The 14,110-nt window shown below is 36.2% G+C and overlaps 1 protein-coding gene across 6 annotated transcripts in view; it reads left to right on the top strand.

Moving 5' to 3' along the window:
* The first annotated feature begins 11,967 nt into the window (after window positions 1-11,967).
* Window positions 11,968-14,110, top strand: part of dock4b (dedicator of cytokinesis 4b) — a 134,299-nt gene continuing 132,156 nt past the window's right edge. For 4 of the 6 annotated variants that reach the window (XM_073853978.1, XM_073853985.1, XM_073853957.1 and 1 more), the window contains exon 1: window positions 11,969-12,164. In XM_073853978.1, the coding sequence (XP_073710079.1) occupies window positions 12,122-12,164 (43 nt within the window). In that variant the 5' untranslated portion in view covers window positions 11,969-12,121. Of the gene's footprint in view, window positions 12,165-14,110 lie in introns of all 6 variants that reach the window. The other 2 variants (XM_073853936.1, XM_073853876.1) reach the window with 1 other exon arrangement.

Genomic DNA, 14,110 nt, shown 5'->3' with positions numbered 1-14,110 from the left:
GTAAAAACTTGAAGGTGAGTAAATGATGACAGAATTTTCAATTTTGGGTGAACTATACCTTTAAAGGGATACTCCAGCCAAATATCAAAATGATCCCATGATTTACTCAACCTCAAGCAATTCGAGATACATTTTTAATCGAATATTTCTATTTATGTGAGTAAATCTTCTTGCTTTTCCAAGCTTTATAATGGTAGAAAACCGGTATCAGGAAAAAAATTCTGACTTTAAAGCCCTTTAAAGTGCATCAATCTTTCACAGAATCCACACTCCAATGAGTTAACTCCAAAGATCTTCTGCGGATAATCGATGCGATTTGGTTAGAAAAATATCCAGATTTCAAACTTTATAAACTGTATTAACTAGCTTCCGGTAACAGAGCCATCTTGGACTCACACAATTTATGCAAGAGTTTTAGCGTAGTAAGCATTGGTTGCCATGTAACTCTCGTGAATCACATTTTTTTTTAATCACATCTATTACCCACAAAAGGGGTACCCACCCTTTGAACCCGTGTGGATTACTTCTGTGAAGGATAGATGCACTTTTTGAGGGTTTAAAGTCATAAGTTCTTCCCTGATCCCTGTTTTCTCCCACTAGGTCCGTTTACATGCAACCAAATAATCCGTTTGTAATCGTATTGATGGCTCAATCGTATTGAAAAGCCTTTATGTAAACACCTTAATCAATAGGATTGAGGACGATCGGATGCAAATTTGGATCGTATTGAAGGGGGTGGTGTTCTCCGATTTGTGATCCAATCCGCAGAAGAAAAGTACGCGCGTAAACGTGTGAATCGTAGTATTTCCCCAATCGGATGCAAAAATACATGCGCAGAACATTTGTGCTCAAGTTCACGTCTTATATTAAAGGATAATTCCGGTATTTAACACTTTGAGTCTCATTTCTGGTTTGTTTTGGATGAACTACAGTGATGGACACAGAAATTTTGACAATTGGTCGTGTCTTGACTTTTCGACTCATTTAGAAGCGTCTCTTGACTGCTTCAGAATGGAAGTCAATGGCCATGCACAAACATGTCATTAAAACAACACTTAACGTTCATTTTCAAAACTGTACTACTCACCGAGTGGTTCGTGGTGTTCGTTGATGATTAAAAACAAATATATTGGCGCAATGTATGATGTCAATCTGTGTTATTTGCTATAGTGGAACTATTTTTTCAGATACCTCACAACCGCGTATATACTTCCGCTCTATATTTGAGTCTGAAGCATGAATGAACGTAGTCCAACAAACTGTAATAAAACGGTAGCATACTTTCAAAATCAAGTTTATTTATAACACTTACACCCTCAACATCAAATTCCACCCATCCAATATGTTTTTTTTTCATCAGCAGAACAATAAAGAAGATATTTTGCAGAAACCCCGTCATGCAAGTCAACAGATCCGCACACTTTAAGAGCTAAAGCATATATATCCAATACAACAGTAATCCCCCATAACTCTGTGTGACATATTGACGTCTTGTGAGGCAAATCAATCAGTTTTTGCAAGAAACTGAACGTTATTTACAACACTATTAGCGTGAATGCCAAAGCAGGAAGCGCGTTTTCCGTTCGAGGAGATCTCTTCCACTGGTGCCGTTTGGTGGCTGTTGGCTATGGATGTTGGTCTCTCTGCGCCACCTATAGAGTGGGAGCGTGAAGCGCACTTCCTGCTTGGCAAAAGCTCTGCATTAACGCTGTAAAATATTTATATATATATTCGAATCTCAAAACTGAAAATCGAATGTCAACCCACGGAACGAATATTCGAATATTATGGTCCAGCCCTACAAATATGGGAAAAAATTATTCTGAGAGAAACCGAGCGAAAAACAACAACCACATCTAAACAGTCCCTTTTCTGTTTCCCGGCGGCGGAGTGATATATCAGCGAGCAATAAGTCTTCCAGAGAAGTCAATGGAATTTTACAAAATGCCAAATAAAACACGACAGAAACTGTATTTCGCTACACAACTTGTTTTTAATCATCAACGAACACCACAAACCACTCGGTGAGCAGCACAGTTTTGAAAATAAACGTTAAGTGTTGTTTTAATGACATGTTTGTGCATGGCCATTGACTTCCATTCTGAAGCAGGCAAGAGACGCTTCTAAACGAGTCAAAAACTCAAGACACGACCCATTGTCAAAATTTCTGTGTCCATCACTGTAGTTTGTCCAAAACAAACCAGAAATGAGACTCAAAGTGTTAAATACCGGAATTATCCTTTAAACTCTTATATCACATGATTCTCGTCACAGAAACACGCAATAGCAAGGCAGTGGCAGCACGCATTATTAAGGTAAGGTTACTGGGGTCACACGATGTACATTCTGCCACGTTTATGTGTACTTTTAAAACATTAGGCTACTTAAAGCGATAAAATAGCGTTGTGACTTTTGAAAGTGTGTTTTCATCACCTATATCTGAAAACTTCTTAAGAACAACTTTCTCCAACTCCGCTTTGACTTTAATCCAGAGATAAAGTCGAGAGATGCTGTCCGCAGGGAGGCGTTGCATCCTCTGTTTTTTATTCTAGTTTAGATTAGAGTTACTGTTTAAACTGTTTCCACCAGTTGTTTTTTCTGCATATTAAAGATGAAATGATTTCGTTGATTAGTTATTGGTATTTGGGGTGTGAATAGTCATTGGGATGCTTTTGGGCTAGTTTTGAATATCCTTTGGGATGGTTTTGATGCATAAGTCTGGCAACCCTGGCTGTGTGCTTGCACAGACTTTCGGTTCGGATTCTATATAATGTACATGTAAACAAACATTTTAATCAGATTGCAATGTTTAGGGTGCATGTAAACTGTATCGTCGTAACCTTGAATCGTATTAAATTCAATCAGATTGACAAAATTTTGTGCATGTAAACATAGCCTTTGTAAGCTTGGAAGAGCAAGGACATTTACTAAAATAACTCCAAATGTACTCGTCTAAAACATGATGGACATATGTATATCGCATTGCTTGTGGGTGAGTAAATCATGGGGTAATTTTGATATTTGTCTGAAGTATCCTTTTTTCATTGACCTTCCCACATGATATCTTGCATGTTCTTGCACGCACATGTTCAAAATCCAAATGTAGAAAGATTCCAGACATTTTCTGGAAATACTTTTTTTTTTTAAAGCAAACAGGAAATTAAACAATGACCCTCGTAAGTGTGCATAGAGTATTTGTGACCCTACCTGTAAAAACTTTTGAGATTTACTGTTTTCTATAAAATCATCCTACACAATGCAAAGAACGTTCTTTGAAAATTTGACCTTGTTATCAAAGATTTAAGAAATTAAAGGGATAGTTCGGCCAAAAACGTTATTAAACCCATGATTTACTCACCCCCAAGCTGTCCGAGTTGCATATGTCCATCGTTTTTCAGACAAACACATTTTCGGATATTTTAGAAAATATTTTAGATCTTTCAGTTGATTAAATGTAATGTTAGGGGGTCCAGCCATAGTCCACGACCTTCAAGTCCAAAAAAAGTGCGTCCATCCTTTACAAATTAAATCCAAACAGCTCCAGGATGATAAATAAAGGTCTTCTGAGGGTAATCCGTGCGGTGTTGTTGTAGAAATATCCATATTTAAAATTTTATTAACGTAATTAACTACCTTCCGGTAGCGCGGCCATCTCAGAAGAGAGTATTAGCGTAGTGTACACACTTTTCTTAGTGACGTATGACAAATTCGGAGGGCGGGGGGACAGAGCAGCAGCAGAGAAACCTCTGTACGCTCCGTAAGCGCTCATCCTGAATGCGGATGAGCGTAAGATGGCGGCGCTACCGGAAGGTAGTTAATTATTTTAATAACATTTTAAATATGGATATTTCTACAACAACACCGCACGGATTACCCTCAGAAGACCTTTGTTTATCATCCTGGAGCCGTTTGGATTTAATTTGTGAAGGATGGACGCACTTTTTTTGGACTTGAAGGTCGTGGACTATGGCTGGACCCCGTAATATTACATTTAATCAACAGAAAGATCTAAAATATTTTCTAAAATATCCGAAAATGTGTTTGTCTGAAAAACGATGGACATATGCAACTCGGACAGCTTGGGAATGAGTAAATCATGGGTTTAATATCGTTTTTGGCCGAACTATCGCTTTAATGGTTGAAATCAAACTTTGGTGTATGTAGATTAAAACGCCTCCTTTTAAGGTTACTCAATGCACTTTTAATACTTACAGAACTGGATCTAAGATGTCCTGCCTCAGTGCTTTAAAGAAAGTGGTTCTCAATTCCTGGAGGCCCACTGCTCTGCACATTTTGTAACACAATGGCTGTTTCTCAATATGCGTTTTTCAGTGATCTTGCATCCTTGTGTTCTCGCTCTACGTCATCATTAACAGTCGAAGTTCAATTCCAATTCTCAAGAACACAAGCACGAATGAAAATACCCGGATATGTTCTTGATATCGAGAAAGCATCGAGCGTAGACTTGCGTGCTGAAATCTGGAGAAGGGGTTTTAACATTAAGTGGCATGGCATCTTACGCACAGAAGCCAGTGGCAAGTGCCACTACGTTTTGTGGCACTTCCGGTTTCAATTGGCTCGTACCAGTGGCTCGTCGAGTGGCACTTCCGGTGTCCAGTGGCTCATGCCACTTTTTAGTGGCTCGTCGAGTGGCACTTCCGATGTCCAGTGGCTCATACCACTCCGTTTAGTGGCTTGTCTACTGACACATGTCAGTAAAACTGAGGTTTGTTGGATTGAGGCATGTGGCACAGATCGATCATTACAGATCCGAAAGTAACTTACGCGTGCTGCTGCTATATGTTCATTTAATTGTGACACAATGATTTTGTGTGTCCTTTTTGACTCTGGTGTTTCAGGTAACTGAATGCGTGAAATGCATCGAGAGCTAAATAGGACATCTTGATGATCGTTCAACAAGGGATTGTATGATGATCATAATTCACAATTTAAGTATTAAAATTGTAAATATTTAAAATGGGAAGGCAAATATTTTATATATTTAATAAAGCATTTGTCTGAGCAATATTGTATATAATACTGTTAGTTTTTAATATAATTTTTCTAAATGTGAAAATCTAGTCTGTGAGTCGCGTGTTTTTTTATGTAACCAGTGCCAATGTGTTGTATTTAATAAAAAGTGTCATTTATAAGAATCTCGCAGAATATTATAATATTTTATCTGAAAAGTAGGCTACGCATTTACACAAATGCACGCCAAAACAGTAGGTGTCCGTCCAACCATGTTGGTAGTTTACATCCTATGTTTAAAAGCAATGTCCTATTACATATTTTACAACATGATATTTACAAGGTGTTGACAGTGCAGATACGTCACGTGCCCTTCAAAATTACATTTTATATAGAGTGTTATCCATAAGAAATAAGGGGTTTTAATTTGAACAAATTATTATTTCACAATATTTATGAAAATTAGTATTTATTTCAGATAAATTTTTAAATTATTTCAAAGCAAACAAGATTTTTAAGTAAGCTCCGACAGAAACACTTTTAAAATGATTAAATCAAACACAGTTATTTTATGCATTTCAATGGATCTAAATGTTGCCTACAGTATGCTTTAAGAAAAGGGGCAGTTTTTTTACTTCGATCTCGTCTTTCATTTAAAGGGTGTGAATATCTAGACTCACTTAAATTAGGCCTACTACTTAAAAAAATAGATTTAAAAAAACTGATTATTATAAAGGAAAGGCACAATGTTCACACGACCATTCAGAAAAATACTGTGCTTTATTAAATTAAAACACTCAAAATATTATGCATTTTCATTTTAAATATTTAAATATTGTGATCATACAATCCCTTATGAACGAGCGTCAAGATGATAAATAGCTCTCGATTCATTTTACGCATTCGGTTACCTGAAACACCAGAGTCAAAAAGGACACACAAAATCATTGTGTCACAATTAAATGAACATAGCAGCAGCACGCGTTACGCTCGGATCTGTAATGATCGATCAGTGCCACATGCCTCAATCCAACAGACCTCAGTTTTACTGACATGTGTCAGTGTAAGAGCAACTAAACGGAGTGGTTTGAGCCACTGGACAGCGGAAGTGCCACTCGACGAGCCACTAAAAAGTGGCATGAGCCACTGGACACCGGAAGTGCCACTCGACGAGCCACTGGTACGAGCCAATGGAAACCGGAAGTGCCACTAAACATAGTGGCACGTGCCAGTGGCTTCTGTGCGTAAGATGCCATGCCACTTTATGTTAAAACTGCTACGGACGGGGAGGTCAGGTGACCAACAGGAAGATCGCACACATCTCAATTCTCAAAAGTGCGTTCTGTGTTCTCGCGACCTTCTGAGTTCGTTTTTCCGTCGCCTGGCAAGACCAATCTCCATGAGAACGATAGTCCGTTCTTTGCATTCTTGGAATTGAAAAACAGCCAATCAGTTCAGTTCATAGAGATCTCTACTAATGAGCTGATGATTTGATTCAGGTGTGTTAAATAAGGGAGACATACAAAATATGCAGAGCAGTGGGCCTCCAGGAATAACCTTAGACTATTTACTTTTCACCCTGGCACAATATCTGAGGACTCTATATTGCAGCTGTGCATGTTCATGTGTGTTTTAAAAGAGCAATCCCATCAATCATCCATAACCAGAAGTGTATGACAGCTTTAGCACCAGGCTGCGATTTGTTGGGGGGATGAAGGGGCGTTATCCCCCCTCTGATCTTTATATCCCTGCCTCTGATTGATTATTTTTTATCTCTGGTGAGGACAAAATGTATCTCCCCATGATTAATGGTCATCAAACGGCCTAAAATAATATAATAATAAAATAATAAGATAATTTAAGTAAAAGCACTGCCACACAATAGCGCAAAGTAAACAACAGTAAAATAAAGAATGGAGTATTACTGTCAGCACTTCCCCTCCTGTGACATAGGTGACAGACAGTGTGTCAAGGTTATGTCATGATCCTTTTTTAATCCATGCCCCGATTTTCCAAATGTCGCCATGCACCAATAGTCTATTTTAATGCAATAACAGCCAAATAAAAGGGATTCCAAGCAGCATATCATCATATTTTACAGGACTGTCACAAACAAATCCAAGAAATATTACCATTGAGGATGAGACCGCAGCAACTACCGTTGTTAGAAGAATGGAGAGGAACTCGGAGGATGACACAGGAAGTCAGTCATCAAACAGACTATTTTCTAAGTCTGACGTCTTGTCTAAGTAGATATATATAGCCTATTTATTTTTACATTGAGAGTACATTGCGCATTGCATTTTTTTTTTTTTGTATTAAATATTATTATTATAAAAAAGTGTTTTTGCATATCAGGTGCTAAGCATAAAGAAGAAATGCATTCTGGCATGTACAGTTCAGGTTTGTAATTGTTTTATTAAGTTTCTGTAACAGAGGCAAGTTAGTCAGTGCAGCACCCTGTTTGCCACCATCATAGATGTCAGTTTGTTTCTTTCAGTCTTTGGTCTATTCACAAGCGCACATTATGGCACAACGGGAAGTTTAACTTTGAAGTAAAAGCAAAAACCGGAAAAACAGGAATATCAAGGGAATATCTCATGCCTGGTCTTGATGGTGCTGTTACTATTGTGGTGAAAGATAAACCCATTCTTAATGCTCTCTCTGCATATTAAACTGCCATAGAAGTATTTTAACACTGACAAAGTACATACTTTACATTTAAGAAAATGCAGACTCAAAAGTCCAGATTTACTCTTACATAACGGTTTACGTACATAAAAGCAGTCTAAATGCAAACACTGCATCTACGCCAGTGATGGATGCATATTCAGCAGTCACGTCTGGCTGGACGCTTGCAAAAATAAACCTGTCAGCTGCTAGAGGGTTATATTATGGAGGTTATGTCATTGTGATGTCATTGTGATGAACACAGTCTGCTGCCTGTGTACTTAGGGTCTATGCATGCTACTGTCAAATGGCATGGAAACTAAAACATGTGACCTTCCTATTTATATCAAGAAGGAAAAACAATTTTTACTCCAAAGAGCAATGCGAAACCGCACAAGAAAAGTAAATAAGCCATTATTTACGGCTGTTTGGACACGGTGACAAAAGATGTCTCTGTCTTTTGTTACAGCATTTTTTTCAGGTGTTAGCACAAGTTGGAATTCACCTTTCACTTACACTGATGCCATCTTATCAGTGCCTGTTAAAAATAAAGAGGGTACAAAAAAACTCTTGCGCTGTCTAGTTCATTTTTTCACTCACAGAGCCATGGACAAATATTCATACATATTTTTAATAGAAGAACCACTCTTGGTCCTTTTGTAGCACCTTTATTTTTAAGAGTGTACTGAGATGCATCAAAAGTTGAGTATAGCAAAATATATCCAAACATGCATTGCATATGTCCAAAAAAAAGTATGTGGTGAAATGTGTTAAGTCTCCATCTACCATAGCAAAGTTTAGTGCTGAGGATGTGTTTGCATCTGCTACAAGCTTCAGTGGACCATGACTGGCACTGACACTAACTTACACCTGTTTTCAAGTTAAAATGAAACATTTGTGATTTATTTGTATTAAGGTTTGGTGAGGATTAAAGAGTTTGATAATTCACTCTAATGATAAGTGTGGAAACATGTGGTTTGTGTCTGTGTGGAGGTGAAGGTTGTGGGTGGACTTTGGGTGAGTCAGTTGTTTTGTTTATAGAGTGTGTGAAACAATCTGCAGGTGGGTGTTTTATTCATTGCCTACACGGCTTATGACAAATTCGGTGGAGTAAAATAATAGCCATCAGTCACAATCCTATCATTTTCAAACAGATTTGAAATGTGTGTAAATTGAAAGATTGGAACCCAGTCCTGCAAAACAGCCCCATCATGTCTGTATCAAATAATGATCTTGCGGTGGTGTTGATCAGTTCGCTGATGTTCTCGATTTGCATTTGAAATGATTCGAGCTTTGTGACATGGTGCATTATCCTGCTGGAAGTAGCCATCAGAGGATGGGTACATGGTGGCACCAACAACCATGCAACGCTCAAAATTGCTTAAATCACCTTTCTTTCCCATTCTGACATTCAGTTTGGAGTTCAGGAGATTGTCTTGACCAGGACCACACCCCTAAATGCATTGAAGCAACTGCCATGTGATTGGTTGATTAGATAATTGCATTTATGAGAAATTGAACAGGTGTTCCTAATAATCCTTTAGGTGAGATTATGATATTTTGAAAGGGTACCACCATAGTGACAGCTAGGGATCATTTGTTGATCATTTTTCTATTATGTAGCTGATTTGGTAGCAGGTTGTGCACAAGTACCACACATGTTGTAGTTTTGAAAAAAACTTGATATCAAAATATTCAATCAGACAGCATTTAAGCAACATACAAAAAGTTAGCTGTGATGTTTTGTTTCACAGAGGAACAGTCATATCTTTTCCCTCAGTGCTAAACTCTTCTTGGTATTAAAAGAAGAACAGATAACAATTCACATGGTAGTGTTCACTCATCAGACGCAGCTCAGATGTGCAGAGCGTCGCAGGCACGTCCGCCACATGCTTATGCACACGCATGAAAGAAGTAAAGAACAAAGATAGCCACTAAATTTGTGTCTCTCTTCCTCCTCAGACAACTTCTTGGCCTTATGTGTTGTGTCTCTGACAATCTGGAGATACAGGAATCACATCCTGCATCTTCAAGACTCCAGATTATCCAGATCTTTTTGAGGTGATCTTAACAGAGGACCATAGGATATTTTACAAAACTGATCTGATGTAGACACCGATACTGCCTGTATAAAAGTGTGCATTTGTGCAATGAATGTTTTTTATGATAAATTATATACATTTATATAATTTATAGAAATTATATAAAAAAGACAACAAATCCGACATGACTGCATTCCAGCATTTTACACCATAATGTATGGAGAGTAAATGTCAGATTTAAGGGGATCTTTAAAGAATGCTGCATGGAGGAAACATATGTTTGGCATGAATGTAATGTGTCCATTAGAAAGTGCGATAATCTCCTTTTCATCTTTCAACTACTTAAACTGTTTCTAGGGTCCATATATGGCCACTATTCTATGCTTGTGTAGGAATGTTATTGCAAACATAAAAATAAAACAAGTGTCATAAACTTTAAAGATAACTACACTCATTTGTTGAGGTTTCAAATATAGTAAAACATATACTTTTTTAAGAGAGATTATGGTTGTCAGTCACCATAATCATAAATCCATAGTCCAAAAATGACATCTGTGTGACACCTGTCTGTGTGAGCTTCTACTGAAATAATCTTGGGACCAGTAGGAAGTACTCACAATGCAATTTATAAAAAGTGCACCTTGCTTTGACTTAGTGTTACAATCCAATAAAATAAACATCAAAGCCCTTACATGTTTCTCTGGGTCCACAATTGATCTTAGCGTGATACTAATTGACAAAAAGGTACAGATGCAACAGGAACAAACTCTAGTAATAATTTTGGAAATGAGAATACCAAACCCGATCTGGTGTCCATCAGTGAACATCCATATCTCTCCTAACAGCTGTTAGATGGTGATAGATACCCTACATGCTGCTATAGAGATGCTATTTGTTTTCCATTTGTACAAGCAGGACTGAATTTTGCTCTCAAAAATAAAGTCTGAATCTTTTTTGGTATTCAGCAATCATTTTGCATATACAAACAATCTGTCACGGTGCAACATGAGTTTAGTGCAGATTATTAGATTGACACTCAGATAAGATCTGAACATGAATCAGTGCTCATTTACCAGAACACACAGCTAGACCTGGAACAAATGAACAAGCTCTCAATACATATTTAATATGCAGAAAACACTTTTTTTTGTAAATTCTGTGTTGTAAGAACTATAATAAAACGGGCATACTGATAATGATAAAACAGGAATCAAGCAGTTTTTGGTATCTGTATTCATGTCTGCATGTAAAGACTGTTCATTCAACTCTTGAATTCAAACAAAAAACTTGGAAATAATAAAACTTTGTATCTTTATAGCGCCACAAAACATTTTAAAAAAGCAACTAAATAGCAATAAAAAATATCTAATTTAATTTAATCTTTTTATTTTATTTATTCATACAGTAAAGTGTATCAGCGTGGTTACAATTGTAACAATTGAAATGAAATGTATCAATTCATGAAGGTTGAACAGATAAACCAAGAAGAAGAGCTCTGCATTACAGTGCTATACAAAATATATGCATTGATTAATTAATTTTTGACCAATGTTCATAGTTGAATTATTAGCATTTGACTCTTGCAATGTTAAACTGCAATTGTTTTTAAAATATAAAAAAAAAGTTTTCAGTAATTAAAAGGCAAAATACTGGATACAAGAAGTGTGCATCTTTTTTTAAATGCATGTTTTTTAATATATGACCTATAACAAAAAGTAACAAAAACAACCTTTATAATAATAATAATAATTAGTGCTGGGCATAGATTAATCTAAATGAATCTCATACAAAATAAAAGTAATGTTTTGCATAAAAGAGTTTGTGCTATGTGTAAATATTATGTATATTTAAACACACATTTAAGAAAGGTTTTATTTATCTTTTTTATTTATATATAAAAATATAAATAAATATATATACACATGTAAATGTGTCTTAAATACATACATGAATGTGTATATTTTTATATAGATAATAATTACACACAGCACAAACTCATATATTATGCAAAGATTAATCTATGCCCATCACTAATAATAATAATAATAATAATAATAATAATAATAATAATAATAATCCCTCAAAAAGAGTAGTTGAAGATATTGTACTAATATCTACTAGTATATGGCTCACTATTTATGAATTTACTACAGTATAGTGTAGTGAACACTAAAGCATACTACAGTATTTTCGCAAATCACCAACGATCAAATAAATAAATCGTAAGACTTCATTTCCCGTCATGCTTTGCGTCTTACAGTGGCCGCGCACTGGTTTGTGTGTGCGCCTGTTTGTGGGTGCGTGTGAGCGCGCGTTCTCATGTCGTGCTGCTCAGTTCGCTCGAGCCATCTGAACAATGAGTGTGTGCGGGATGATGATGTGAAGCGCGAGATAATGTATGCTTTAACGCAGCTTTTAACGCTCTTTTTAACGCAAACATGAATATGTGGATACCTACTGAACACGAGAAATACGGAGTGGGTAAGTTTGATTTAAGTCTGATTTCAGTACGACACTCAGTGCGTTACAATTGAGTGATACAGAGACCGCTATTGCCTTCACACACACCGCTCGTGCTTATGTTTAACTCTGCTTCCTTTGTTGACTTTACATTTCATTCTGTTTACAAATATATTGTCCGGATACAAAAGTGTTTAGGAGGACTTTGTGCGAGCGAGCAGTTGTTTTGTGTCTCTTTTGTGGTGGTTGCACAGTGTGGAAATGAAGCTCACATCCTAAATGATCGCTAAAACAGAAGCGTGTTTTTTCCTCTAATAGATTTAACAGGATTTATTATTCAAACAGTCTCTCTTTTATTTTAGACTCCTGTATGGTTTTAGCAGGTTAAAATCAAAGCAGTGAAGAAGTATAGATGCTTAAAATCTAGAAGACCCATGAGATAGGGCTGTTGAATAAATGAAGAGTTTGGTTCCAAATCGAGATAACTCCGTTTCATATTTTTTCAAAAATCTGTTTTTTATTGTGCATTTAAATTAATATCAATCAAACTACAGTTTGTTTTATTTTACGCCTTCATAACTAAAATGATACAGGTGAGTAGCATCATTAAAAACAGAATAATAATAAACATGTTTTGACAAAATATTTAAAAAACGGAGTTATCTCGTTTTGGATCCAAACGCTTCAAATATTGTTTATATATTAATACACACCAAAGCATGTTTGAAAGTATATTTTTATATATTTTACATATTCTCTCCATCTGTCTTTAAAGCCTGTCTAATGTTCCCGAAAAATTAATTTCTACATTATCTACTAGTTTAATGAACTGTTTTATTTTAGATGTTTGTGTGTAGATATGGTCAGGTGAACTGTATGACATCATCTGTCTTTCAAACCCTGGTTGATGTGTGTCAGTGACAGAAGCAGCTCTAATTAGCTTCCCTATTAGATTTGATTTTGTTTTCATGCAAGGTAAACGTTAGATAATGTTATGTCAGATAAGGGTTTCATTGTATATTTGAGATTTGTGCAGTGAAGATATTACGGTAGTTATGTGGTGACCACTTAAACTGGAAACTTTGTCTTGGTTTGGTCTTCGATGGTGTATCCGTGTTCTGGTTTGTATTCTCATCGACGTTGGTTTTGCATTTTCATTAAGGTTGGTTTGTATTCTGGTTTGTATTCTCATTAAGATTGGTTTGTAGGGGTGCACCGATATATCGGCCGGTGATTCTTGCTATGCTTTTTAATGAATTATGGTGAAATTCCGCTACATCCAAAAGCCAGAGGGCGCTCTTGTGCAGAAACTCAATATGCGCTGCAGACGAAGATCCATACACACGCAGCTATGACACGCAGCTCTAGAAAATGGCTTACGGATATATTTTTATTGCTGTTCTTCATACCTTTTCAGTTATTTTTATGATAATAAAGAATATGTATAATGATTATGTTTGACGAGTCTTGCTTTTTCAAATGCATGTTATAAACGACTCAAACTAACAGTGATTTCAGATCGATAAGGACTTAATCAAAAGCCGTAGTACATGAAATACACTGAAAAAATTATTTATTGAATTTAATCAATTTTTTAGGGTAAGTGGTTGCAATCAATTTATTTAAGCTACATTTAAACAAAAATATTAGAAAAGTAAAATAAAATATAAAACTTATGTTTAAATGTAGATTAAATTGATTGCAACCACTTACCTTAAAAAAATTGATTAAATTCAATGAATCTTTTTTTCAGTGTAGCTGTGAATAATATTGGCTGTGCGATTCAGAATAATTATTGGCCATGTATTATTAGTGTATATCGGCATTTATCGGTGCACCCCTATTGGTTTGTATTCTGGTTTGTATTCTCATTGAGGTTGGTTTGTATTCTCATTGAGGCTGGTTTGTATTCTCATTGAGGCTGGTTTGTATTCTCATTGAGGTTGGTTTGTATTCTCATTGAGGTT

Source organism: Misgurnus anguillicaudatus, chromosome 1 (assembly GCF_027580225.2).
Source record: "Misgurnus anguillicaudatus chromosome 1, ASM2758022v2, whole genome shotgun sequence".
Taxonomy (NCBI): Eukaryota; Metazoa; Chordata; class Actinopteri; order Cypriniformes; family Cobitidae; genus Misgurnus; species Misgurnus anguillicaudatus.
The sequence above is the reverse complement of the archived record's forward strand: the minus strand, read 5'-3'. Positions and strand labels throughout refer to the sequence as shown.